The sequence below is a fragment of the Sander lucioperca genome, chromosome 4 (assembly GCF_008315115.2).
Source record: "Sander lucioperca isolate FBNREF2018 chromosome 4, SLUC_FBN_1.2, whole genome shotgun sequence".
Taxonomy (NCBI): Eukaryota; Metazoa; Chordata; class Actinopteri; order Perciformes; family Percidae; genus Sander; species Sander lucioperca.
The window spans coordinates 6,568,013-6,595,341 of NC_050176.1; the positions used below are offsets into that span (position 1 = coordinate 6,568,013).

Genomic DNA, 27,329 nt, shown 5'->3' on the forward strand with positions numbered 1-27,329 from the left:
CAGAGACAGCTTTCACCTTAGTGGGAGTAATGGCATCAATAACATTTATAATTTTAGAATTTACATTATCTACAAGCTTAGAGACTGAGATCCAAGATAGTGCGGGTGTACAGGAAAAAAGCTGAATGAATGTTTCATTGATATACATTTTTCTGATAACGTTTTCTGTTTGAACATTTGTGTGCACGGAGATAGTGCTATCAAAGAAAACACATCAGAGAGAGCAACATCAGTCACCATGGCCTTGGAAATGTTCAGACCCTTGGAGATAATCAAGTCCAGAGTGTGCCCCTTTATTGTGCGTGGGCTCCGTCACATGCTGAGTCACTCCATAGTTCCAGAACACAACACAGTTCTTTAGTCCCTCTGTCCAATAACTACACAATCAAAGTCAATATTATAGACAGCAGTTCAGTAAAGTCATCAAAGGAGGTTGCAAAGTATTATGTGGCCTGTAGATATTTAGGAACATAGCTCGAGAGGAGGAACTCAGCTGAAGAGCCACACATTAAAAGTTAATGGGAGAAGCAGGGGGGGGCTCCTTCATCTGGTCAGCAAACTCCAACAAGGGGGTGGGGGGAAAGGTTGAGCAGAAAGAAATTGGCATGCATGGGGTATGGGGCGGTCAAGGAGATGGATCCTTAAGGCGTTGTTGTTGGTGAGTGGAGTAGAGGGGGTTGCTATAAATTGCCAGAATGTTTTATTTTCATCTTTTTCCAGTCCAGTTTGATTAACAGATTGATGTGTTTATGAGACCGTGCAGTGCTCCCTGAATCAGAATCAGAAAATTACTGGCATCAAGCAGCAGGCACATCTAGTTGTACATGTAAAATGTCCCCATGCTGTTAAAACCTCCAAAATGTCCAGAAAAAATACTTTGGCCAAGACCTCAGTGTCCTCAGTGGTAGGCCGCAGATGCAGATCTAGCTGGCTATGGAGTCAAAAAGAATATTCTCTTGGTAGCTTGAAAGTGTCTCCTACCAAACTTGTTTTTCTTTAACTCACTGTACTGTATCTCATTGTCTACATATACAACCAGGCTGGCAAACTCTGACCATTGTTTCAGGTGAAAGATTCATTCATCATGATAATCTGCCAAATTTTAATTTGATTTGAAAGTTGAAATACATTTACTTGATCAGTCTCACAAAATGATTTTAATTAACATCCACCAAATCAGATGTGAAAATAAAAATGTGACTCTGATGTTCTCACTGATTAAAGCTGTGTCACAAATCGGACTGTCAGGTAAGGTCACGTCTCTTTCTGTGTGTGTGTGTGTGTGTGTGTGTGTGTGTGTGTGTGTGGGTTCTTGTTTAACTATATTCGTGGGGTCCAATACAGTGTACTTGTGGAGTTCTGACAACTTTGTGGGGCCAAAATGCTGGACCCCACAACTTTAAAGGGCTGTTTGAGGGTTAAAACTTGGTTGTAGGATTAGGCTTAGAATTAGGTTATGGTTAGGATGAGGGTAAGGGTTAAGGTTAGGCATTTAGTTGTGATGGTTAAGGTTAGGGTAAGGGGCTAGGTAATGCATTATGTCAATGACGGGTCCCCACAAAGCTATTAAAACGCACTGTGTGTGTGTGTGTGTGTGTGCGTGTGCATGTGTGTGTGTGTGTGTGTGTGTGTGTGTGTGTGCAAACTGTCTGCACCAGTGTATGTGTATTATTGTGGCTACAGTACTTAGATAACCTAACCATGACTATTAAATTAATAATTAATTTGACAGGTGTCTAACCTCTCTCAACCTGAGTCGTAAAAACTAGTATATCATGTGAATGTTGCGTGCACTGCAGTGTTTCTTGTTCTGTACAAAAAGAAAGCACACAGCAGCACTGAGGCAGGTTGAACCAACACAGTAAGTATGTGTCTGCAGCTGGAGCCATGGCACTCAGGTGGATCATTCTGTTCTTTGGCCTAGGACTGGTAAGTCATTTTGTGAAACATAACATTCATATTGTATCTCCAGTGCAAAACAGTGACATTGCTTTAATGTTGAGTTGCCACCCAGAATATCAGATCATTCTTTATAATCAAATTTCTCTTTTGATTAATGTATTTTCTAATGTATTTACTAGGCAGCAGCTAAGCTGAAAGGTGATAGAGGTGAGTCACATATTATCAGTGTGCGAACTGTACCATGGCTTTCAGGGAAGCTTATTTTTTCTTTGCCTGCGCAGCCTGAACAAGAGGACTGATGTTGTTGCAAAGAAACAAGCTGAAAGCATGTAGGCCTACTTGCTTTTTGTAGCACATCTAATCTATAATAATCAGTAATGACCACAATAAACCTCCACACAGGTATCACAAACAAACATCACAGTACGATGCAATACGGTCAACTAAAGCAGGGCACTGTTTTTGATATTGTGCTGCCACGCTTCGATGACGATGGCATGAACAGCATGCATGCTGGTATCTTTATTAAAGTCATACATCAATAATAGCCTAATTTTACGCATGATCCAACATGATAATAATAGAAATGCGTGGCATAAATATCATTTTGTCAATATAGCTTGACATTTCGTTGGCACAATTCGGAAATGTGCAATTGAAAATATTTTAGATAACACAAAGCTACGCTGTCTGTACTCCAAAACAACAAACTCCCTGGAACTCCTCTCTCCCCACTCGCGTTCCACACTATACATCCATGGTCTTTCTATGATGTGGTTATGCATAATTATGTAATGTAGTTACACTTACAATATCAATCTGAGCCTGTCAGTGGCAAAAACAACCCCAAAACTGAAATTAAGGGTGCACATTTGCCCTATAGAATAACATTGCAGCCTGGTTTGCAGCTGCAGTTACAGTGTTCTCGCTCAATACTGGACCGGTTTCAAAGATTTTTGTTCATATTAGTCACTTAGACACACATGCATGGGAAAATAGGGTTTAGGTTGAAAAATATATTTCCCTAATAAAAGATATTTCCCTTTAAGCGATGTCAGCAAACTGAATACCTGAAATAAATCTGTGCTTCTGTAACCCAGGTGATCTCTGCGTTGTGTAATAATTGAAGACTTCACACTGGATTCTCAATCTTGTCGGGTTTATTCTGGTAAACAAAGAATTATATCCTGGTCAGCCACGTAGGATACAGCGTACACACGTCATTCACGGGCACACTCCTCGTGCACTGGCCCCGCTAAATCACGTACAATGGCATATATAATATCACAACATGACATTAAATTGAACAAATATGTAGACAAAAAAAATACAATATGTACCTGGTAAACAAAGAATTATATCCTGGTCAGCCACGTAGGATACAGCGTACACACGTCATTCTAATTACAGAAGGACAAAAGCAAATTAGCGATCTAGCATGCTACGCTAACTAGCCGGCTAAGCTAACTAGCATGACCTGAGCACTTTCTGTACATTGCACGAGATAAGCATTTCAAACAGTATACATAGCCGTCGCTACATTCTACCGAAGTATTTATACATCATCATATCAGCATGGCATGTAAATGACATATTATTAAAAGAAACAATTCAAATGTGCTTATGACTGGGTGCGATCCAACCTACCACGGGCACACTCCTCGTGCACTGGCACCGCTAAATCACATACAAGGGCATATATCTACAGAGGGGACGCCCACTGACCAACCACAATACAGAATGTCAATGCAACCTCTTGGTATTGGACGATTAAACCCTGGCAAGTGGAATCACTAAATAACTCTGTTACATTCCCCCCTGCTGAATTCCACGTGTCCACACTAAATAAATGGAGAAAAAAAAAAAAAAAAAAAAAAAGTACAACATCCCAACAAACTGACCAGTAAGTTGAACACACACCAGGTACCCAAAACTCTGAGGCACATGTGGGCTACAATGAGTAAAAAAAAAAGAAAACAGTTCTGAGGGTGCAGACCCTGCCATAGAGCAACCACAAGCAATCCAGTCAAAAGACTATTCCTCACAAGAATTAAAAGAGAAAGAGGCCGGCCAAACCCCTCACCCTTCATAGGTAAAACATGCCTGTTACATGTTAAGTACACATTGTGGCTGCCAATCACCTCAAATTACAAACAAAAACACACGGAGACCCATTTCTTGCCAGTCTCTCATCAACACCCTGTGACTCAAAACCGTCACACTTGGTGTAGCAAATAAAACTTTCAGAGGGACAGTCCTCCATACTAGGTATCATCATAGTACCATAAAGAAGACAAGAAAAAAAAAGGAATTGTATTAGCCCATAAGAAAAAGGAAACTTACAGATAGACCCCTACTCTTAATTAAGCAATACCGGGTCTAAACTACCATTTGATTCATCATCTCAACTAGTCTCGATACAGGCTTAAATAACCGGCCTGCTCTTGACCTGACACGACTCAATGAGCCTCCAACTGAGAGTGAAACAGCCGCACGTCGCCTTGTGAGGATGGGCGTGCGTGCGCGGTTAATGACAGGTCTGTTATTATTCTCGGGAACTACATTGTCAACACCCATGATCTGGAGAACCTCCGACTGAGTTGACTCTCGGGATGGCGATGCCCCAAGAGTAGGAGCAGGCAACTCCTCATCCTGATTATCAGGCGGTGTTGGGTCATTGGGGAGGGGTGGCATTTCAACTGGCCCCTCATGCTCCACATCCTGTGCATTGGAGGACTGTCCATCATCATCCAGACCCATGTCGCTGGTCCCCTCAGACGGCAATGCTGAGACCCAGACCCTCGTCCTGTACTCAGCTCCTCTTGATGAAGTATCTGTTTTTACTTGAGCATCACGGCCATCACTCAAATCATCAGATTCAGACATGTCAGACATCCTGTCTTCAGAGGCAGCATCATGAAGGGGTAGGAAGTTGACTGGCGTTATCAAGTTCCTGTGTACTGTTTTCTGTTGGCCAGTGTTGCTATGCTGAATCTTGTATGTGTGGCTGTCAGCATTCATCCCAACCACCAGGTAAACAGCATTCTCCCAACTTTTCGCTTACCCCGCTCTCCTTTGTTGGCCAGCAAGACACGGTCACCAACTTCCACAGGTGCTCCTCGAACTTTACGATCATACAAGTCAGCATGTCTCTTTAACTGCTTGATAGCTGCAGTCTGTGCTATTGCCATGGCCTCTTTTAAATCTCTCCTTAAGTGTTGGACGTACTGGTCATAGTTCATGACCTCAGGGTTATCCAGAACCGTGCTGAAGACCATGTCGATGGGCAGTCTTGGTATTCTCCCAAACATCAGTAGAAACGGTGCATAACCTGTGGTCTCGTGGATGGTGCAGTTATATGCAAAGGTAAGGGACTTAAGCGCCTGTGGCCATCTGTGTTTGGCTTTCGGGGGTAGAGCCCGAATCATGTTGCCCAAGGTTCTATTCATTCTCTCACAGCATCCATTGCCCATAGGATGGTAGGGCGTAGTATGGAACTTATCGACACCAGCAAGACTCAAGATTTCAGCTATCAGAGTACTCTCAAAATTTGCCCCCCTATCTGAGTGAATGCATCTTGGAAAGCCATAAACAAAGAAATAGTTATTCCACAATTGATGAGCCACAGACTTGGCAGACTGGTTTGGACACAAAAAGGCATGTGCCATTTTAGTGAAGTGATCGGTGACGACAAGCACATCCAATGACTTGTTTGCAGAATCTTCAGCAGACCAGAAATCTATACTAACAAGCGCAAGTGGCTCAGTCGTGATGATGTTCTCTAACGGTGCTCTGGCCGCCGGCTCAGGAGTATGTGAAATGTTGCAGGCGATGTGTGCTGAGCAAGGCTCAGCACACATCGCCTGCAACATTTCACATATTCCTTAACATCTTTTTCCAGGCCATGCCAGAAAAACCGTTGCCTGTTCAGGTACAAAGTCCGCTGTTGGCCCTGATGACCTGCCCCATCATGGACTCCATCCAAGACCTTTGCTTGCAGCGAAGCAGGAACCACATACAGGTAAGTCTTCTTCTTAGTAATGGCGTTCTTCGATATGGGATACAGCACACCTCTCTTCATCACCAGCTTCTCCCAAGATCTCAGCGACCGGAGGATTTCAACCGACTCCTTAGCACGCTCCCTCCTTGAGGGTCTCCTTCCCCTCTCCACATAGAAGATCACTCTGCTCAATACATGATCATTCCTCTGCTTATCTATCAGCTGATCATGAGACAGCACCTCCCCGCCAATTGGTTCTGATGGCATCACCTCCTGCGGGAGTTGTGGCAGCAGCATCGCATGGGAACCCACATCAGTGTCCAGCAGCTTGCGTGACTGAAGAACGGCGGCCACTTCCTGTTCAGACAGAGCACCAGATTGGGAAACAAATGCACACTGGCAAACAACAACAGGCTCAACATCAGAGGCTGTGTCAAATGGATGATTAGACCAGCGGAACACATCTTGCACCTTGTCTGTGTGCACAGCATCAGCTTCACCCAGCAGTTCTTTGTATGCAACCCTCGTCAGACGATGGAGTGCACTTGGTCGGACAAAGGGTTCTCGGCTCAGGGCATCTGCGACAATGTTCTTGGTACCCGGAATATAGTTAATATCAAACTGAAACGGTGCAAGTTTGGCGATCCATCTTTGTTCGCACGCGTCTAGTTTTGCTTTGGACAGAATGTAGGTCAGCGGGTTATTGTCAGTCAACACTGTGAACTGGTGTCCTCTCAGCCAATGATGAAACTTGTCGCAGATAGCCCATTTCATTGCAAAAAACTCCAATCGATGTGCCGGATATTTGGACTGTGCATAGGTGAGTGACTTGCTGGCGAAAGCAATTGGCCTTGCTGTGGAGCCCCCTGTAGGCACCTGAGATAACACTGCACCAAGCCCATTACAGGACGCATCCACTGAGAGCAGGAAGGGTTCACTGAAATTCGGATGAGCCAAAACAACCTGATCCAGTAAGGCTTGCTTCAGCTGATGGAAAGCCTGGCTTCACTCTCCAGTCCAGTCTGCAGCTGTCAGTGTTCGCTGAAGTGGTCGGCGCTTTGTCCTCTTCGTACGAGGGGACTTGTTCCCAGTTGTCAGCCCAAACAGCGGTTTGGCTATAGAGGAACAGCCCTCGATGAATTGCTGATAAAAGACCACCATTCCCAGAAACGACCGTATTTTCCGCTGCGATGGGGTTGCTGTACCATCTTCCATGAGATCCTCTTCTGATAGAGCAGTAATGGTCCTCACCTTCTCAGGGTCCGTAGCAATGCCATCAGCGCTAATTACATGCCCAAGGAACTTCACCGATCGCTGCAGGAATTTGCATTTCTTCGGCGCGAGCTTTAGGTTGTGAACCTTGAGGCGCTCAAAGACCATCTGCAAGCGTTCCATTGCCAGTTCTTCAGTGGGTGCAAACACCAGGACATCATCGAGGTAGCACAGTAGGCTGAGGAAGTTCTGATCCCCAAAGATGTTGAGCATCATCCGCATAAATGTCGCAGACTGTTGCAGAGCCCCTGTGGCAGGCGGCTATACTCGTACAGTCCAAACGGCGATGAAAAGGCTGTAAACTTTTTGTCATCCTCGTGAACCTCGACATTATAGTAGCCGGAGGTGAGGTCCATGGTAGAAAAGTAGGCGTTGCCACCCAGTGCTGCCAAAGCATCAGCCTGGTGAGGAAGGGGATGCGCGTCTTTGATGGTGCGAGCGTTTATCCAACGGAAGTCATTACAAAGTCTTAGGTCGCCAGACTTCTTCCAGACAAGGACTAAGGGTGAAGCATAGTCACTGCTGGACTTCCGTATGATCTCCCGTTCCTCCATTTCATCCAAAGCCAGCCTGAGCTTTTCATATTGGTTCGGTGGAATGCGTCGGTATGGCATTTGAAAAGGCTTTTCGTCACTGAGTCGAATTCTATGAAGGCAGCCTGTAGCCTTTCCACAGTCCAACTTATCCTTTGAGAAGATGGATTGGTACTGGGTCAACAGGTGAACAACTTTCTCTCTACAGGAGGCAGACACATCACATGAATCTACATCTATGTCTGCCAATCCTAAGTCACGTAAGACAGCGCTGGGACTGCTTCCAGGTCCGTTGGATCCGCCATTTCTGGGACAGCCGTTAGCTATGGTGGAAGCATCAGATGTCAGGCTCGACACAACCTGCCTTTCAGTCAATATGTCAGCTGCTTCCTGTGTCTGCTGCTGCACACAATGCTGTGAGGTGTCACTCACATCAAAGCAGTCAAAGTCCTTCAATGCCATGCAGGGATATACGTCTGCTATCTTGGCATTACGTCTTAGTATCACATGTTTCTCTAAGGGGTTTATCACCTTCAGGGGAAGCCATCCATCACTGCGCAGCAGGGCCACTGTCTTTCCAACCAGAACTGACCTGTGTCTTGACCTTGCGGTGGTGGGCTCTACAATGACAGCACTGCCAACTGAGAGATTTCCCACACTCTGCAGCCTGCCCCAGACCAAGTGCTCACTTTGAGGCTCCAGCGTCACAGCTCTTTTTATTCTTACAGTCCCAACTTTGTCAGGGACATCACTGCCAGCCCACGTCTCCATGTTAGCGATCAGAAGCTGGTGCTTCTCAGCTTCACTGTGTTCAGAGGCGGACATGTCATCGCACAAGTTATTAGACATCTTCAACTGGCGAATCAAATATCTCAAGAGGTTACTGCCAGCAATGAGGTCATCCCCCTGGTTTTCAACGACGAGTGTGGAGACGGCCACACGACAGCCGTACACCTCCATCTCCAGCTCACACACTCCTAGAGGCTTCGTCCTTGACCCACCGCACCCAATCAAAATTACATCTGAAGGTGTCAATGAAGGGCTTTTTAACACTCTCTCCTCCAACAGTCTGTTCCACATCTTGGAGCTTAAAGAACAAGCCATTGAACCGCTGTCCAGCATAGCCCTCACTTCAACTTTGCCACCAAGTAATACTTTTTCATAGAAGAGATCATCGTGAGGGTGCAGTTTTTGTGTGTTCTGTATTATTACTTGACTCGTTAATTTTAACTCTTCACACACACTCTCGTAAACCGATTCAATATCGTCCTTCATTACTGGGGGATCAATAAAAGGCTCAACACTCACCCCCTCCAAATGCTGGCCTTCTAGTTTTCCTGACTTGGGGTGGCTGGTCCTGTGGGCACCATGCCAGCTGGCTTTACGGCTGTTGACTTAGGGCATACTGCACTTGTGTGATCAGGCGCAAAACACAGAAAGCAGAGATGGTCAGCCCTACAGTGAAATCGGGTATTATGGCCAACATCCCCACACACCTCACAGACCAATGAAGGCCTGGCCCTGTTCCTTTGGCCTCTCTGGAAAAGAGGGTTTGACCTGCCCTGAAACTGGGCCTGCTGCGGTCTCTGCTCAAGAAGACGCTCCAACCTAGCGATGATGTGCTCTAGTTGCCCAGCGGACCCCTGAGTCGCCTGATTTGAACTGGAGGTTAGGCTGGCCTCATTGTGAAGCATACCAGCAGGCACTGTGGGATGAGCCGTTGAACTGACCTCTTGTCGTAGCGAGGTGATAGCAGGGGCTGTCTTTGAATGAGGTGAGTACCTCTGAACCCTCTTATGTTCAACCAGCTTTTCATGAACCTCAGCTGCTGTCCAAAGCTGTGAAGCTTTACACCTGAATATGAGAGACAGTTCGGGGTCGGGACAATGTCTAATGAACATGGCAGTGAGCTCACAAGACGGATTATCAATCATCTTGTTTTGTCTCTTTAAACAGTCTTCTGCAATCTCCATTGCCCTGTTCAGTCTTAACCAATACTCAAAAGGGCATTCGCTAGGGGCTGGTAAAGTAGCATAAAAATCAGCTAATGGCATAGTGGAGAAAACCGTGTCACTGAAATGCTGCTTTAGTGTATCAAAGATAGGGGCTGGACCATTAGAAAGATCGAGTGAAGGGTTACTACGAATCACTACCCCCTCCCCCTGAGCCTGCTCATCACTTCCTCAGCTTGCTCAGTAACTGGAGTCCCCGTTTTCCGAAAGTATGTTGTGAGAACCGTCTCCCATTCATGAACTGTGCACATATCTGAATCATCACCCTTAAAGCACACTGGCTCTGTAATGTCAGACTTCACCACTAAGTTCACCAGAGAAGGGCCTGCCCCACCTAAGCTGTTTGTATGCCCTGCAACATCGGGCCCCACTCCGCTGTGCAACTTGGACCCTATATGAGAGGTAATGCTCTCACCAATGGCGATCCCAATCTGCTGTGCTATGCCCGCTATCAGATTCACAGAAGCCCCCTCATTCTCAGCGCTGGGCGCTCCAACTCCCACTGAACGTGGAGGGACATAGTAAGTATCATTGCCAACTGACATATTCTCAAGATCCGGCATGGGTGTAGATGTGATAGGATCAGACAGAAATCTGGCTGTACCCTTAACAGTGGATGGTATTGGAGTGCACAAAAATGTCCCTCTTCCCCTTCCAAAACCATTTAAACCTGCCATAATATGGCACAAAGAAAATTTTTATATTATTTGCAAGTCAAAAACAGAATAAAACAAAACACCCTTTCAATAACTTCCTTTTGTATAAAAACACTATACTCTTCCAATAGAAGACATCAGTCTTTGCAAAAAAAAAATGTATATGATCACATCATACTTTTGATACCCAAATTACATGTAAATGTAAAAGTTAAATTAAATGTAAAAGAAAACGGTAATGTCTCTTCTCATTAGCCCTTTATTTTATTTCTTTGTATTGTGTATATATATATCTATTATATAGTCCATATATATATATATATATATATATATATTTTTTTTTTTTTTGTATTTTCTTATATTAGAAACCTCAAAATTCTCAAAAAGCTCTAGCACAGCTCTATTTTAACAACCAAGGAAAACACTCATTAAACCAGTGGTAAATAAAACAATATTGCCCCCATGTGGCAAAAAGTGGCACTGCGCTACAGGCAGATAAATGCGCTCTGGTGAGCCGACTCACTCACTCCCTACTACGCAACACCAGCCGACTTCTGGAACCGGCGAATCCTCCCGCAATGCGATGATTCCAGAAGCACGGTCACGGCACCATTGTAACCCATGTGATCTCTGCGTTGTGTAATAATTGAAGACTTCACACTGGATTCTCAATCTTGTCGGGTTTATTCTGGTAAACAAAGAATTATATCCTGGTCAGCCACGTAGGATACAGCGTACACACGTCATTCACGGGCACACTCCTCGTGCACTGGCCCCGCTAAATCACGTACAATGGCATATATAATATCACAACATGACATTAAATTGAACAAATATGTAGACAAAAAATACAATATGTACCTGGTAAACAAAGAATTATATCCTGGTCAGCCACGTAGGATACAGCGTACACACGTCATTCTAATTACAGAAGGACAAAAGCAAATTAGCGACCTAGCATGCTACGCTAACTAGCCAGCTAAGCTAACTAGCCGGCTAAGCTAACTAGCATGACCTGAGCACTTTCTGTACATTGCACGAGATAAGCATTTCAAACAGTATACATAGCCGTCGCTACATTCTACCGAAGAATTTATACATCATCATATCAGCATGGCATGTAAATGAAATATTATTAAAAGAAACAATTCAAATGTGCTTATGACTGGGTGCGATCCAACCTACCACAGGCACACTCCTCGTGCACTGGCACCGCTAAATCACATACAAGGGCATATATCTACAGAGGGGACGCCCACTGACCAACCACAATACAGAATGTCAATGCAACCTCTTGGTATTGGACGATTAAACCCTGGCAAGTGGAATCACTAAATAACTCTGTTACACTTCTTTGCCAAAAGGGCTGTCACTCAGAACAACTTGGAAGTCCATTGCAAATGCTAATAGCACAAATACACAGCACAATAATAATTACATTAATAATATCATCCTTTAATCCCATTTTTGAGCAGAATATTTTTGATTCTACATCTACAGAAACTGATGTGGATGAAGGCCATGACTGGGACATCTTTAACATCAATGAAGGTTTGTCGACACTATTTTTGTTTTGCTTTGTTGTATAATGTCTCGATGCATCTGAGGATTTTCATCAACCAATACAATTTTCCTTTGCAGTGGCTGGGCTGGACCTGCTGGAGGGAGACATTGAGCAGGAGGAAGTAAGCCATATATATATATATATATATATATATATATATATATATATAAGACCACAAGCACTCACCTCAGTGAGTCTGTTGAAGTTTGCACTCTGTTACTCCTTCATTTATCCCTAATTGTATACCTGTTGTTCACTGCATTCCCATCAGACATTCAGCAGAAACTCCATTATAGGAGACAAGTATCGTTGGCCAACAACCATTCCCTACTATCTCGAGGACAGTCTGGGTAAGAAACTCACATTCCTAGTACTTATGTTATTATGGATATGCACTAAATTAGGATGCTTTCTCATGTTTCTTTGTCATACACCATGTAACATGTACTGTAGACATGAATGCAAAGGGAGTGATCCTGAAAGCATTTGACCAGTACAGACTGAAGACCTGCATTGACTTTACGCCATGGAAAGGAGAGGAGAACTACATCTCTGTGTTCAAAGGAAGCGGGTGAGCACTGTGTTCACTTAATATCGCTGTATTCTTGAACCAAACTGTCAGTGCTTATTACATGCCTGCTTGTTGCATGTGTCCTAACACATGAAGCCACAACACATGTTAATGCAATCACTGCATCCTCAACAAAGGTTTGAAGGTGCACTAATAAATACTTTTATATACGCAATGGGTGAAATGTCTTGTAGTGGCAAACCTACAGAGAATTATCACCAGACTCTGCAGTTCCCCTCAGCGCCTCAGTTATGTGCCGTAAGGTTTTACGGCACATAACTTTAGACGTATTCAGTGAAAAACCTCTGATAAACTGTCCAGCATAAAGCGGCAGACTGATAAAGTTAACCACCAGCAGGTGAGCATAGTGGCACATGTAGCAGACACATATTTTTCTCAGTAGTCAATGACCAAATTAGAGCTCAAAGGAGAGTCAATATTTGGACTTACAGTTGTCGGTTGACCACAAACATGAATCTAAATGATGCTAATGTTGTTCTTTGTCTGCTAGATGCATAAATAGGCACTGTTTGTTACCAGCTCTATACAATCTGCTGTCCCCAAGTGGCAAAACAAATTAGTATTACTGCTCACAGACAAGTTTACTAAAACCTAATGAAATTGTTACTGAGGCTGGTTCTGAGCTAACGCCAGCTAGCTAAGGCTATCTACAGGTGTATTTGTCATCCTCTAAATGATGGCCTTCTCTCCGCGGCTTGAAAGACCATTTAGTCAAGAGTGCTTGCTTTCCCTCTCCATAGATGCTTTTCCTCTGTAGGCAACCAGCATGTGGGGAAGCAGCGGCTGTCCATTGGTAAAAACTGTGATCGTCTTGGAACCGTTGAGCACGAGTTCCTGCACGCTCTGGGCTTCTGGCATGAGCAGTCCAGAGCTGACCGTGATGATTATGTCAACATCATGTGGGATCGCATTGAACCTGGTAATAACAACACCTTGAATTACATCTCAACACTTTTTTTTGGGCCGAACCGCCAAGCTTGGGGGGGTCTATAAACACGAAGGTCTGTCGCTCTGTCCCTCTGTCGCTGAGTGATAAAGTTACACCATTGGTCGGAGTGAGTGATGACTTCGGTCAGGTCGGAGTTGCCCATTTGGCCGTTGCTCTTTCAAAATGAATTGTGGCAACAGTTACAACACCGATCGTATAGGATCTACACTGTACATTTACTTTTAAGTAAAACTAAAACCTACACTGTAGGTTTTAGTTTGTCCATGCTGCTTTTCAAGACCAACATTTGAGGCTGTGAACATGTTCATAATTTTAATGGGTTGCAACCTACGTAGGTCTGGTCTGTTTAACAAAGTTACATTAATTACACAATGACACTTTAGATGAGTAATAGTACACTTTAAAAGCAAATACCTGGACCACTACAGATGAACATTTGATATCCAAGAATTCACGTGATAGACGCCACTGACTATCCCTGTAACAAGATGGCCGCAATTAAGCACATTGACCATGCGGTCCACTATACACTAGGTTTCTACCTGGTCTTGTCAAATTAGTGTATGTAGTAACGTATTATCTCCTGCATTTTTCTCCTTATGCGTGCCTGCCGTCTGAATACATTTTCAAAAACAAAGGGCTATATTCTTCCTGATATTGTTTTAATGCCTTCCTCAGGTAAAGAGCACAACTTCAAAAAATACGATGACGCAGTGTCGAGTGCTTTAGGTGTTGCCTATGACTACGGCTCTGTAATGCACTACACAAAGACATCCTTTAACATTGGCTCTGAGCCCACCATCGTCACCAAGATCCCCCACTTCATGGATGTGATTGGTCAGAGGATGGGGTTCAGTGCTAGTGATCTGACCAAGCTCAACCGTCTCTACAACTGCAGTGAGTCATCTCATTCTCAACCTGTCATTGTGTCCAATAAATGAGACATAAAACCTGCACTTTGAGTGTTGGAACAATCAATAAACTAAATCACCTCATAAAATAAGAATTATTTTTATCCCATAATAACCTATCTACAGAAGAGGATTAGGGCCACATGTGAAAAATGTATTTGAGTTCTGAGTTTTAAATCAGAATTGTGAGATTAAAGCGCGAATTCTGATAATAATTCCTCTCAGAATTCGGACTTTAAACTCAGAACTCAAAAATGTTTTTCACATTGGTTCTAATTAGGGCTGCACGATATGAGGAAAATATGTGATATGCGATGTTGTTGAATATCGCGATAAAGATATTACTTGCGATAAATAAACAGATATTAAAGTGTTTCTTACTTATGCCTTTCTGCTGGTTACAGTGTTCTTCTAAAATACAACAAATTACTTGTTGAATTTAAAACAAATGAAAGGAAATCATTTACAACATTCTTCTATGGAACAAATTGAACACTGAATTGAATATAAATTGGAAATACTAAAAAAAGAATGAGTTACATTTTAAAGTGCAGTTTTCTTCTGCTTTTTTCTTTCAGCTAACACAAAACATCACTGAGTGTCTTGTGCGATATGTCGCAACCTTTCGCGATTTGTATATTGCGCCAGTTGATATTGCGATGACGATAAAAAAACAATATATTGTGCAGCCCTAGTTCTAATCCTCTTCTGTACCAGCCAGCTCTTTTCTGTTCTGTGTTCTTTTTTTTCTTGGTCCAGGTGAACTTCTGTTGCAAGATGATGTAACAATATTTGTGTGGTGGCACTTTTGCTCTCTATCTGCGTTATCAGCCCATAGTTATCAGGCTGACAGATAGAGCACTGTGGCATATCGACACATTTATCACTCCTTTAATGGAGGGCAAAAGAAAGCAGGATTTGTGATAACACATTTGACCAGAGGTATCCTGATTAAAAACACTGATACAAGAAGTTTCCATCAAATAGTTATTGAGACTGGTGCTCTAATTAGAAATAGTCTGGCATCTACTACTACAAAGGGCCATGGGTTGGTGTCGAACCCCAGGCCGCTGCTGTAAGGACTCAGTACCTGTACCGAAGTATCTTGATGAAATTGTGACTGTTTCCTCTCCACAGCCAAGTCTTCTAGCTTTGTGGATAGCTGTAACTTTGAGGAGGAGAACATCTGTGGGATGATTCAGGGTCCTGGCAACGCTGAGTGGGAACAACGTAGTTCTGTGAGCGGAGGGCCTCAGACTGACTTCTCCAACATGGGACAATGCAAAGGTGACTGACAACCAAAACAAATACCTGTTACGGACTTTCCTTTTAAAATTTGCTGGAAAAAGCTTCAAGAGATACCAAATATGTCACAAAATATCTAGAACTCTCAATTTTAAGGAAATAATGCAGCCACAAGAAATGGCATCTTGGGTTTGAACATTTGAATTTTATTAATGAAACACTGGAAACTGCAGATAAACTGTATAGGCTACAGTATAATCTTATATTATACACATCCCTATGTTGTTGTCCAGTTAGCAGTTATTAAAGAAAGCTAATCACTTTATCACCTCATCTAGTCTCATACATAAATAGCTGGCCTTGGTGTTTAGTGTATCAGTGTGTGTGTGTGTGTGTGTGTGTGTGTGTGTGTGTGTGTGTGTGTGTGTGTGTGTGTGTGTGTGTGTGTGTGTGTGTGTGTGTGTGTGTGTGCAGTGTCTGAAGATAAAAACAAAGGTGCCTGAAGTGATTTATAACATAACCTGTACAAAGTACAGGCTGTCAGTAAAAACAATGCCAATGCCAATTTATTAGTAATTTATTAGATAGAATTTAGAGCGTTTTCTTTCATTATTTGTTATAAAAAGCTGAAACATAATGTGGGTATTACTGTACATTGTCAATGTCATCAATAAACATATGAAAATGATTTATTAGCCTTTAACAAAATTGCAGTACAGTGTAATGGATGTCTCTGCTGAAATTTGGCCAATTAGTTCTAAGTCCAGGCAGTACCACTGGAGGAGACTTTAATCAACCAATCAACCAACCAATCAATCAATCAATCAATCAATCAATCAATCAATCAACCAACCAACCGACCAACCAACCAATCAATCAACCAGTCAATCAATCATTCAATCAACCAATCAATTTGTCACATGAAATCATATAAAATACAAATACAACTCCAGTGAAATGTAATAAGCATAGTAAGCATACTGAATTGACAATGATGAAGTATGTTCTTGAATATGGTACCATAAAATGTAATGTGACAAACTTCTGAGGCCCAACATTAGCCCCTGTTGTCTCCTCCTGCCCTCAGGAAAAGGCTACTTCATGCACTTCAGCACAGCCTCTGCAGAACCTGGTGACCGTGCATTCCTGGAGAGTCGTTTGCTTTACCCGAAACCTGGAGCCCAGTGTCTGCAGTTCTTCCTCCATAACACCGGGGCAGATGATGATATTCTCAATATCTGGGTGCGGCAGTATGATGAGGCCAACCCCAGCGGTAAACTGAAGCTCTTCAAGAGTATTTCAGGTAAGAAATGAAATATTACACATTGTGTGACACACCCGTATAGTTATAGTTAAAGCCCACTGAATGCATGATTTGGAAGTTTGTGACTTTGGCCACCCCAAGCAACACTATGACTGCACCGATGTTCACCAGCATTCTCTCATTTTTTAACAAACAAAAAACATATATTATGTAACCAGAATAATTTGAAATAAGCTGAAATCAAATCAAAAACAAAACACATATTTCACCTACAATCTTATCCATATAATAAATGGGGACTGTTACTATAACTACGTTCCTGTAACTACTTGGTCGGAAAGAGACTAATGTCTATTCTCTGTTCTACCTGTTCTCTTTACAGGAGGTGCCATGGGCTCCTGGGAACTGCATAACATCAATCTGAATATGACACAAAAGGGCCGTGTGGTTTTTGAGGGCGTGAGGGGAAGTAGTCCATCGAAGGGAGGTTTCTCTCTGGATGACATTAACCTGTCATCCACAAAGTGCCCTCAGCATGTCTGGCACATCCGCAACATCACTCGCCTGCTGGCCACCACACCAGCAGGAGGTAAACTCTACAGCCCTCGCTTTCTGTCACCAGCAGGTTACTCCTTCCAGGTAAATGCCTTTTAAATGTTTGATTCTCTCAATCTTGAAGAAATCCAAAGCTTTTACATACCTGTTGTGTATAGTTATGGTTGCTAAGCTATAATTGGTCAATTGCTTATCTGGGGAGGCATTTGGCAAATGGTCAATTCACTTACATTATCATCACTTCCTTGCATAGTACCCTAACGTCATTTCATACTACTCTGTGATCTGTAGGTTGGTGTGTACCTAAACGGAACAAGTGACAGTCCAGGGAAAATGGCCACCTACTTCCACCTGACCTCAGGTCCCAACGACCACAAACTCAAGTGGCCATGTCCATGGCAGCAGGCAACTATGGCCCTGATAGATCAGCAGTCTGACATCAGACAGCAATTGAACATGCACCGAATGGTCACCACTGACCCCGACAAGAAGTCCTCTGATGGTAAGAGATGAGGGGATAACTTGTAGTGTAGCAAGCCTCACTAGCCACTAATTTTGTTCTTTTATAGCAGTGATTCCCAACCAGGGGTACGTGTACTCCAGGGGCTACTTCTGCAGTTACTAGGGGCTATGTGGAAAGACAGCCCGGTCTCACGGCAGTTCGTGTAAATGTCACATTATTTTTAATCTATTGATACGTGTTCACAAGGACGTTTTTCTCGTTTTTTATGTGGTGGCCAGCACGAAAATGTGAAGTAATGTATTTCAATGGGAAGCATATTTCGTGGTCACAGCATGAAAATGGTAGGGAGTAGTATAAAGAGTCGAAAATCCACGTAGGGAGGATGGTCGGGGTGGTGCATGGGTCAAACAACACAAGACTTTCACCCGGGCGAGCGTGTAGCGTTTTGTTTCCCGTAGTCTTCCTAATCACAACCGTCCCGTTATTGTCGCACGTCCCCAGCGGCCGTCCACAGCGGCCATCCCCAGCGGCCGTCTCCCGGCGTGTGAGGCGCCCTTTCCCTGTAGTGTTTTTCTAAACCCAACCTCCGCCATCCCGTTATTGTGGCGCGTCCCCAGTGGCCGTCTCCCGGCGTGTGAGGCGCCCCGTCCCGTTATTGTTGCGCGTCCCCAGCGGCCGTCCCCCGCGGCTGTCTCTCGGCGGCCGCCTCCCAGCATATGGGGCGTCCTTTCCCTGTAGGGTATTTCGTGCTGGCCACCACGTACAAAACGAGAAAAACGTCCCCATGAACACGTATCAATAGATTAAAAATAACGTGACATTTACACAAACTGCCGTGAGACTGGGTGGGGAAAGATTGTAGAGTAGCTCAACTAATTTGAAAAAATAGAAATTATGTTTTGATTGGAAGAATATATCCACAAATTAACATGAAGTCAACTAAATGCCTGAACACTACATGTTGCAGTTATATAAGAGTGAAAAGTAAGCAAGCAAGTGCAGTTTAGCTAAAAGTAATGAATAAATGGTAGAAATAACTAGTTAAAAGTGATGAATAAAATGAATAAACAGTTTGAATCATTAGCTAAAGTAATAGAGAAACAATTAAAAAAGCTCAAATTTGAAAAAGCTAAAAGTGATGGCTTAGAGTAACGTTAATGGATAAATGGTTGAAACATTCAGCTTCACTCAAAGTAGTAGTAGAAGAATTGTTGACCAAACCCAACTTCAATATTGACAGTTCAGTTGTAGGAAATAATTAACAATATCCACTTTTATATAATGAACAGTGTTATATTTAGAACATACAGTGTGAATTGATGAAGAGGTAAATGAGTTCATCTGACAGGGCTGTAGGGGTACCTGAGACCAAAAAGTTTGGGAACCACTGCTTTTTACAATGAATTGTTGCTTTGTTTGTCAGATAGAGAATGACAGTTCACCTGTTTCTCCCAGGCACTGAGTACTACTGGGACGATCCCAGGAAGGTGGGCAGTAAAGTGACTGTGTCTGATGGCAGCTATTACTATCGAGGCCCAGGCAGTGGAACAAGTGCCTTCATCACTCACAGCAGACTAAAGAGCAGAAACTTCATCAAACAAGAAGATGCCTTCTTTGTTTTCAGTCTGGAAGGTATGGAGCCATTCAGACGTGACAGCTGTACTGTACTGTATATCTAAGATCAACCTGTCTCTGAAAGGTCACGGTTGTGCTTCTACTTGTCCTCAGATATATCTGATCTGCTGCTATCTCAGCCTCTTCCCCGCTCGGCTGTTTATGCTGACGCCGGTCTGATGATGAAGGCTGTAGACCAAGGGGCTCCGCAGGGAGCTGCTGATAACTCCATGCTGGTCACAGCTGTGGCAGGGTCAGTGGTAGCAGTCATGTTGGTGGTTTCCATGGTGATCATAGGGAACGCCTGGAGGATGAGGAGGAGGAGAAGACAGCAGGAGAGCGACATGGTGGTGATCATACAGGACATGCCTGGATTCATGGAAGCCAATGTGAGTTAAACATCAGGTTCAACAGTATTTCACATCATTGCAATTTAGGTTAGCGATAGTTTACCGTTCCTCATTTGTTCTTAAGCATCTAAAGCAAACTGTTGTGTTTTTAGTTTGTCTTTGAAGAATCTGTACTTAATACATCTCTATTTCATTACAGGAGCACCAGACCAAAGATCTACCATCTCCTTTCACTACTCCATGATGTCCAGATGAAAGGAAACAATCACCAGTAGAGCACATTACTAAATGATCTATTTAATCAGATTGTCACGTGACTGATTATCATATATAATCTGAATTTGTATTAAAAATTTGTTTGAAATAAAATCTCTGACAGCATGCATGTTCGAACGATTTGTCCACAGCAACCCTCCTCGTGTAACACTCTTACATGATAATTGCGGTCTTATGGTTAGAGACTCGAGCGTGTGACCTGAAAGTTGTTGGTTCAATCCCCAGACCGACAGGATAAAATCTTGTAACCTGTTTACATGTACATGGTTATTTTGAAAAATGTAGACATTTCCCTTCGTTTGTGCCCTTCGTTTACACGCAAACGGAGTTTTGTCTCTGAAAACGATTCTTTCTAAAAACTCTGGCCAGAGTGGAGATTTTGGAAAACTTCGTTTGCACGTTTGCATGTAAACTAAGACAAACGGAGGTTTAGGCAGCCAAGGAAGTGAGGAAGATAAGACAGAGGAAGTGATTCGTTGCTACACTGCCACCTACAGGTTTGGCATGCTCTTGACGGCATTGACGGCATATATACACGGGTTCGTGTAAAACACTTTTCTGAAAACTGACAGCTGTGCACGATGTTATTTTTGAAAACGGAGAGGTTGAAATGTCCGTTCATGAAAATAGCCGGCCACGTGTAAACGTAGCATGGGTGGGGAAAGTGAAAGAACAGCGCTTGTCCCTCCCTCATAACCACCACTGAGCTGCCGTTGAGCAAGGCCCTAACCCAAAAACGGCTGTCAGTGGCCAGCAGATCAGACTGTGGTTGTACTGGGCGATTTCCAGGTATGAATGTGCAACTGTGTGAATGTGACAGGTCGTTCCTGCAAAAGAGAGGCTTCCTCTCAGTGAACCTTCTCCGAATAAATAATAAATAATATATCCATGGCCTCTATAACCCTTGTTAATTTAACATTGCAATGGAGTCAAATTACCAAAGACTATAACATATCAACCTATTATGCATCATGTTATTCAACTATTTTCACTCTTAAATGAAGTCTCTCCTGATTTAACTGCCATTACATCATATTCAACGCGACACCAACATGGTGTGTTCTCTCACTGGATCCTTTTATCAGCAACCAAACAAAGGAACGTCTGAACTTCAACAATTAACCTCGGTGTGGTTTTGTGGCCTGCCACTTTTTTGAATCTGGGTTGAATAAAGAAGAAAACTGCAGTGACTATTGACGGTGGCATGGCTATTTAAATGGCAGGTTTGTCCAGGATGTCCCGTGTCGGGCTAGTGATGATTCTCTCCCTGACCAATCAGTGGTCGGCAGTGTTTTAGCTCCACCTTAGTGTCGGCTCAGCTCGCTCAGAACCTTGACTGAGGTGATACAAAAAAAAGTACCAGGAACAGTACCAGGTGGAATGTAACTAAGTACATTTACTCAAGTACTGTACAGTACAAATTTGAGGTACTTGTACTTTACTTTAGTCTTTTCTTTTCATGCCACTTTCTACTTCTACTGTACTGTTTACTCCATTACATTAATCTGTCAGCTTTAGTGATTGGAATGCTGATTTAGCAGCATTCACAGTATTGTTATCGGATTCTTCCGTTTGACTTTCGGTAGCCTACTACTTCTGCATACTTTCAGCTACAAAACCATTCAAATATCAAAATGTTCAGCTCTTTAAGGGAATTTCTGCTTGTATTTCTACTTTTTTTCTTTTTACATTGAAAGTCAATGGAGGAACCTTCAAATACTTCTAGGCTTCTTCGCCTTTGAAGTGCTACTAGGAGTAGCACTTCACCACATACTTTCGCCTACTGTCATTCTATTCACAAGACCATCAGCTATTAGAAAATGATTCCGCTTATTGATATCTTTTACAGTTTTTGTGTTATCACTGTATAGGATTAGTGCTTCTTTGGGCTTTTTCTGCATGTTAAAAGCTGCTCAGTGTGGGTGATGTCACAGCTACAGTGCAGAGGAGAGAGAAGATCGTCTTAAAACTTTCTCTTTAACTTGCTCTTAGGCCACAATTTTTACTCCTCATACACCATTTATACGTCAAAACGTAGATAAACTTATCTTTTTTCAGCCAATGGGCTCATTAAAACAATGGGACTCATACATTTGGATCTGTGAGCAGCCAAATGGAAAATTCATTGACAGCCGTTGTTTAACATCCTCGATATTTATGGACGAAAGCACAGGGTAACAGTTTTTCAAATCGCTGATATGCCCACATTGTTTACTTTATCCACACAAATTATATATCAATGTGTTCGCAAATGCTTTCTATTGCTCACAGTGGGGTCATTATATTGATACCACGTTTTGTTTGTGTGCTAATTAAACATCAAAACCAGGGAAAGGCTGGATTTCAGCTGTAAGAGGCAGCTGCTGTTCTCCAATACCATGACTCCGCACTTTTCCCAAGACAGAAAAATTACAACTACAGACAGTAATATGAACATTACCACATTACAATCGATTTATATTAATTATATATAAAGTATATTGTGTGTATATGTGTTTTATGTATTTATAACAACAATAATACATTTATTAAAATTACTTTTTTTTAAAAGTACTATAATATGACTCTTTCAACGTGCAATACTATAACTTTTTATCACTTTTTTCGACACACTATATTACTTTTTTACGACTTTTTTTGACATATTATACTGACATTTTTTGACTTTTTTATGACTTTTTTCGACATACAATACCATGATTTGTTTCATAGCTCAGTCTGTAATAAGTCAGGTGGGGGAGTCTTATTTTGGGAGTTGAATTCCTATCAGGAACTGTTTATTTTTTTAGTCAAATGTCTAAAGTAAAGTCACACTATACTATGACGTTTTTATCACTTTTTAGACATACTATACTATGTCTTTTTTCGACATGCTATACTATGACTTTTTTGACATACTGTACTATGACTATTTTTGACATACTATACTATGATTTTTTTTCGAAATGCTATACAATGACTTATCACTTTTTCAACATGCTATGCTATGACTATTTTTGACATGCTATATGGTTTTGTGACCAGAGCCCCTTATAACACCCACCAACCTCTATGCATTAGTTGGCTGGCCCTTGTTACACACCTGACACCTAACTCACTGGTATCAAGTCATTTACAAATCCTTGCTAGGCAAAGCCCCACTGTACCTACGCTCACTGGTCACTATAGCTTTACCCATATAGCCTTCGCTCAAGCAGTTACATCTCCTTGGTCACTCCGAAAGCCCACACTTCCAGGCCACTACTCCTTCCAGTTCTCAGCTGCAAATGATTGGAATGAACTACAAAAAACCCTGAAACTCAAAACCCTTATCCCACTAACTGCCTTCAAAGCACGTCTGTCTGTGCTCCTGTCCGATCACTGCACGTGCTAACTGTTCTCCATCATTCATACTCTGTTTTTGCACACCCTTACTCCATTACTTCATTATCTCTGTCATGCCCCAATGCATAGTTGCACAGATGCACATCTTCACCTGCATTAAGATAAGATAAGATGAGATAGACTTTATTAATCCCACAGTGGGGAAATTCCTGTGCTACAACAGCTCAAAAGAAAATGTACACACATCAGAATAACACAAATACACATTAAATAGACATAGGAGAAAAAATATACATAAAGTATAGGGAAAGGAAAAATAGAATAGAATTAATTATAATAATAATAATAATAGTAATAAAAACAACCGTATTTGCACAATGAACAACCTTATATAAACAGACAGTATATAAACACAGATATACAGATGAGTAAGGTGCGAATGAGTAGCACAGTTGGAGGTGACACAGAGAAATTAATAGATAAATGTGCATAGTGCAGAATATTGTCCATTGATGGCTCATATTGTTGAAATAAAATATAGGTCCGCAACCCAAGGCCAGATTTATAGGCGCGGACCTTATCGCCAGCTGCACTTTGTCAACTTCTCTTCAAGTTCTCTTCAAAGTATGAAAAAGTCCCAGAACGAGGTCTCAGAAAATTCATGCAGAGTCAGAATCAGATGTGAAAAAGAAGTTTTAATGTGCACGAAAGATAACATAGAAAAACCCAGAGCAAGTACCGGTAAGCTTGCTAAAGATTTATTTGTTCTGCAGCGTCTTATATTATGCCAAGACAGACTATCCCCCAGAAAAACCTTCCAATGACCACCTTCAGGACATGCGGTGTAACAATTCAATTGGCTACCTTTGAGTCTAAGACCCTCCTATTTTGGGAAATTTCCACTTGTTGAAGTCATAGTGCTGATTTAGCTTATTTTTAGCTGAGGTTGATGTCTCTGAAGTTCATGCTTAGGGCATGGGCAGGGGCTCTGCACCAGTCTTTCTGTCTGCGGCTGTGTAGCCTCTACTGAGAGGAGCTGCACAAGGGGGGAGAGTCTATGTGTAGCAGTGAGGAACGCAGCTGCGGGAAGCACTGGGAGAGAGAAAGTCTGGGACTCCCACCAGGCAGACACATTGACGTGTCTTATCTATATGACATTGATACACGTTGTATATGTCCCCATAATTCAATTATAAACCAGATGTAGTGGCAATCTGTCAACAAAAAATGCCACTACAGGGATTTTGAAGCCATTTCCAACTCTTGCTGTTGCAAAAACTGCGGTCCTCCATCGTCGTATAATTCATTCTTTATTGTATAAATGTATTTAAAAACACATACAAAAGACTGACTTGAAAGATTAAAAACGAATAGACGAGATCTAAAAACCATCACTATCACAGAGCTGAGGTTGAAAAACTGTGTGGCTTCCTAGACTCGATCCCATCACTGGCTCACCTGTGATTCCCTTACTACCCTGGCTGATTAGCACATACATCCAGGTGCGCAGGTGACGTAACCTAACGAACAAACCATTCACACAAACCTACCACCCACACATACTAACATGCACACATATCCAAATTGGCCACAACACAACGCCCCTGATTGTTACTGTATAATAACACAACAATTCACCAAATTAATAATGGAGCTAATGACAAATCATTCAATAATGTTCATAGTGCAAGTGTGCATTTTCATTCAATAATGTTCATGTCGAGTAAATATCCATGAAGTAGGTAACCTCAAGGTTGAGATTTCAGCATTACAAAAGTCTTAATCAGCCTCCAGCAGAAGACAGATCTTTGTGATCGGTCGCTCAAGTATGTTATATTTAGTCAGGACTTTGACAGACCGTACCAGTCCCTGTGTGTCTGGAAAGGTCTGCAACACCTTTCCTAACAGCCAGGATCCACAAGGGGCAGTAGAGTCTGCCACAAGAACAACGTCCCCTGCAACAAAGCTCCTCTTGTCCTTTGACCACCGTTGCCGTTCCTGTAGCAATGGTATATACTCCCGAACCCATCTGTGCCCATCAGCAAGAAACTGAACTTGCCTCCATCGCCGTCTGGTGTAGAGATCACTTGTGTCAAAAAGTCTTGGTGGTAGAGCAGGTTTGCCTTTTAACAAGATAATGTGATTGGGAATCAGGGGTTCCAAATCATTGGGATCATCTGAAGTTTTTGTGAGTGGACGGTCATTAAGGATAGCTTCCACCTCACACAGAAGAGTTTGCAATCCTTCGTCATCTGTGATTTGCTGATGAAGTACGGAATTCAGCACCTTCCTGACCATACGAATGATTCTCTCCCATAACCCTAACCCTGAAGCACTAGGGGTGTCCTAGTGTCCTAGGGGAAGGTCCATTTTACTCCAGATTGAAGTAATGTGTTTTGAATTTGCTTGTGGTTCAGAGCAGATAGAGCTTGTCTCAGTTCGCGTTCTGCTCCGACAAAGTTGGTTCCGTTATCAGATCTGATGTGTGGCCTTGTCTTGAAATGAATCGGCGCAGTGCATGGATGCAAGAACTGGTGTCCAATGAGTATGCCACTTCCAAGTGCACTGCCCTGCTCGCCATACAAGTGAAGATAACTCCATATCTTTTGATGCGGCTACGGCCTGCCTTCACCTCAAAAGGACCAAAATAATCGACGCCCACATTTGTAAATGGTGGGAGATCTGGTTGGAGTCTTTTCTTTGGTAAATCTGCCATCTTTTGTTCACCCAGCTTTCCCCTATAGCGTCTGCAAATAACACAAAGAAAGGATCTTTCTGGCTGCAGAATTAGCACTGGTGATCCAATACTGTTGGCGAAGTCTGGAAAGCAGATGATTTCTTCCACAATGTCCCAGTTGCTCATGAATGTGGCGCAAAATGAGAGTTGAGATGTGCTGATTTTTAGCAAGAATGACTGGGTGTTTCATGTCATCAGGCATTGCCGCTTTACTGAGTCGTCCTCCCACTCTCAAGAGCCCATTTTCCAGCACTGAGTCAAGTTTGTAAATCTGACTACTTTTCTTAACTCCAGATGTTCCACTTTTCAACGCAATTATTTCATCGCTGAACTTTTCCATTTGGCAGTACTGAATAATGGCACTTTCAGCGGTGTTAATATCTTCCAATGGCAAAGTCTGATCACCCAATGTGGCTTTGAAGCTTTGCATCTCCTTTTCCACTTTGTTCTTCTGTTCAGTTATGTCAAGTCCATTAACAGACACACATGCTTGTATTTCCTGTCTTTTCTGACACAACAACTGCAACACCTTTCTCAACTGATGAAACCAAGCAACTGAGGTCTTTAACCTTTTCCAAGATGAGAAGTTGGTAATCAGCTCGGTTGTTGCATTCTGTGACTTTTTGATGATCACATTATTCACAATAGCCTGTCCTTTAACCTCAGGGTCATCACAGCTGAAAGAAGCAGGCTCCACCATATTAATAGGCCATTCAATTTCATTCTTGAAAAGGAAGTCCGGACCGTGGATCCATCTGCAACATGTAAGGAGTTCCTCAGCATTCAAACCCCGAGAGGCCTCGTCCGCTGGATTCCGTTTTGTGTCAACATACCTCCATTGGGAGACAACAGTGGCTTCTTTGATAATGGAGATCCTATTTGACACAAAGGTGTGAAAGCGTTTTGTTTCGTTCCTGTCTAACTGTTATGTCTCTAATGTCTAACTGTAATGTCTGTAATGTCTAACTGTGATGTCTATGTGTAATGTCTAACTGTAATGTCTGTAATGTCTAACTATAATGTCTGTAATGTCTAACTATAATGTCTGTAATGTCTAACTGCAATGTCTGTAATGTCTAACTGTAATGTCTGTAATGTCTAACTGTAATG

General features: G+C 42.5%; 1 protein-coding gene across 1 annotated transcript; it reads left to right on the plus strand.

The window, feature by feature from the left end:
- Positions 1-1,674: 1,674 nt before the first annotated feature.
- On the plus strand, positions 1,675-20,265 carry LOC116039641 (meprin A subunit beta-like). The gene is made up of 15 exons (XM_031284573.2): positions 1,675-1,929; positions 2,082-2,109; positions 11,876-11,926; positions 12,017-12,060; positions 12,211-12,289; positions 12,393-12,510; positions 13,272-13,450; positions 14,159-14,377; positions 15,529-15,678; positions 16,724-16,939; positions 17,283-17,539; positions 17,747-17,957; positions 19,374-19,550; positions 19,647-19,921; positions 20,082-20,265. Exons 1-15 carry the CDS (start codon positions 1,888-1,890, stop codon positions 20,124-20,126), a joined length of 2,091 nt encoding a protein of 696 aa, XP_031140433.1. The 5' UTR covers positions 1,675-1,887; the 3' UTR covers positions 20,127-20,265.
- The last annotated feature ends 7,064 nt before the right edge of the window (positions 20,266-27,329 follow it).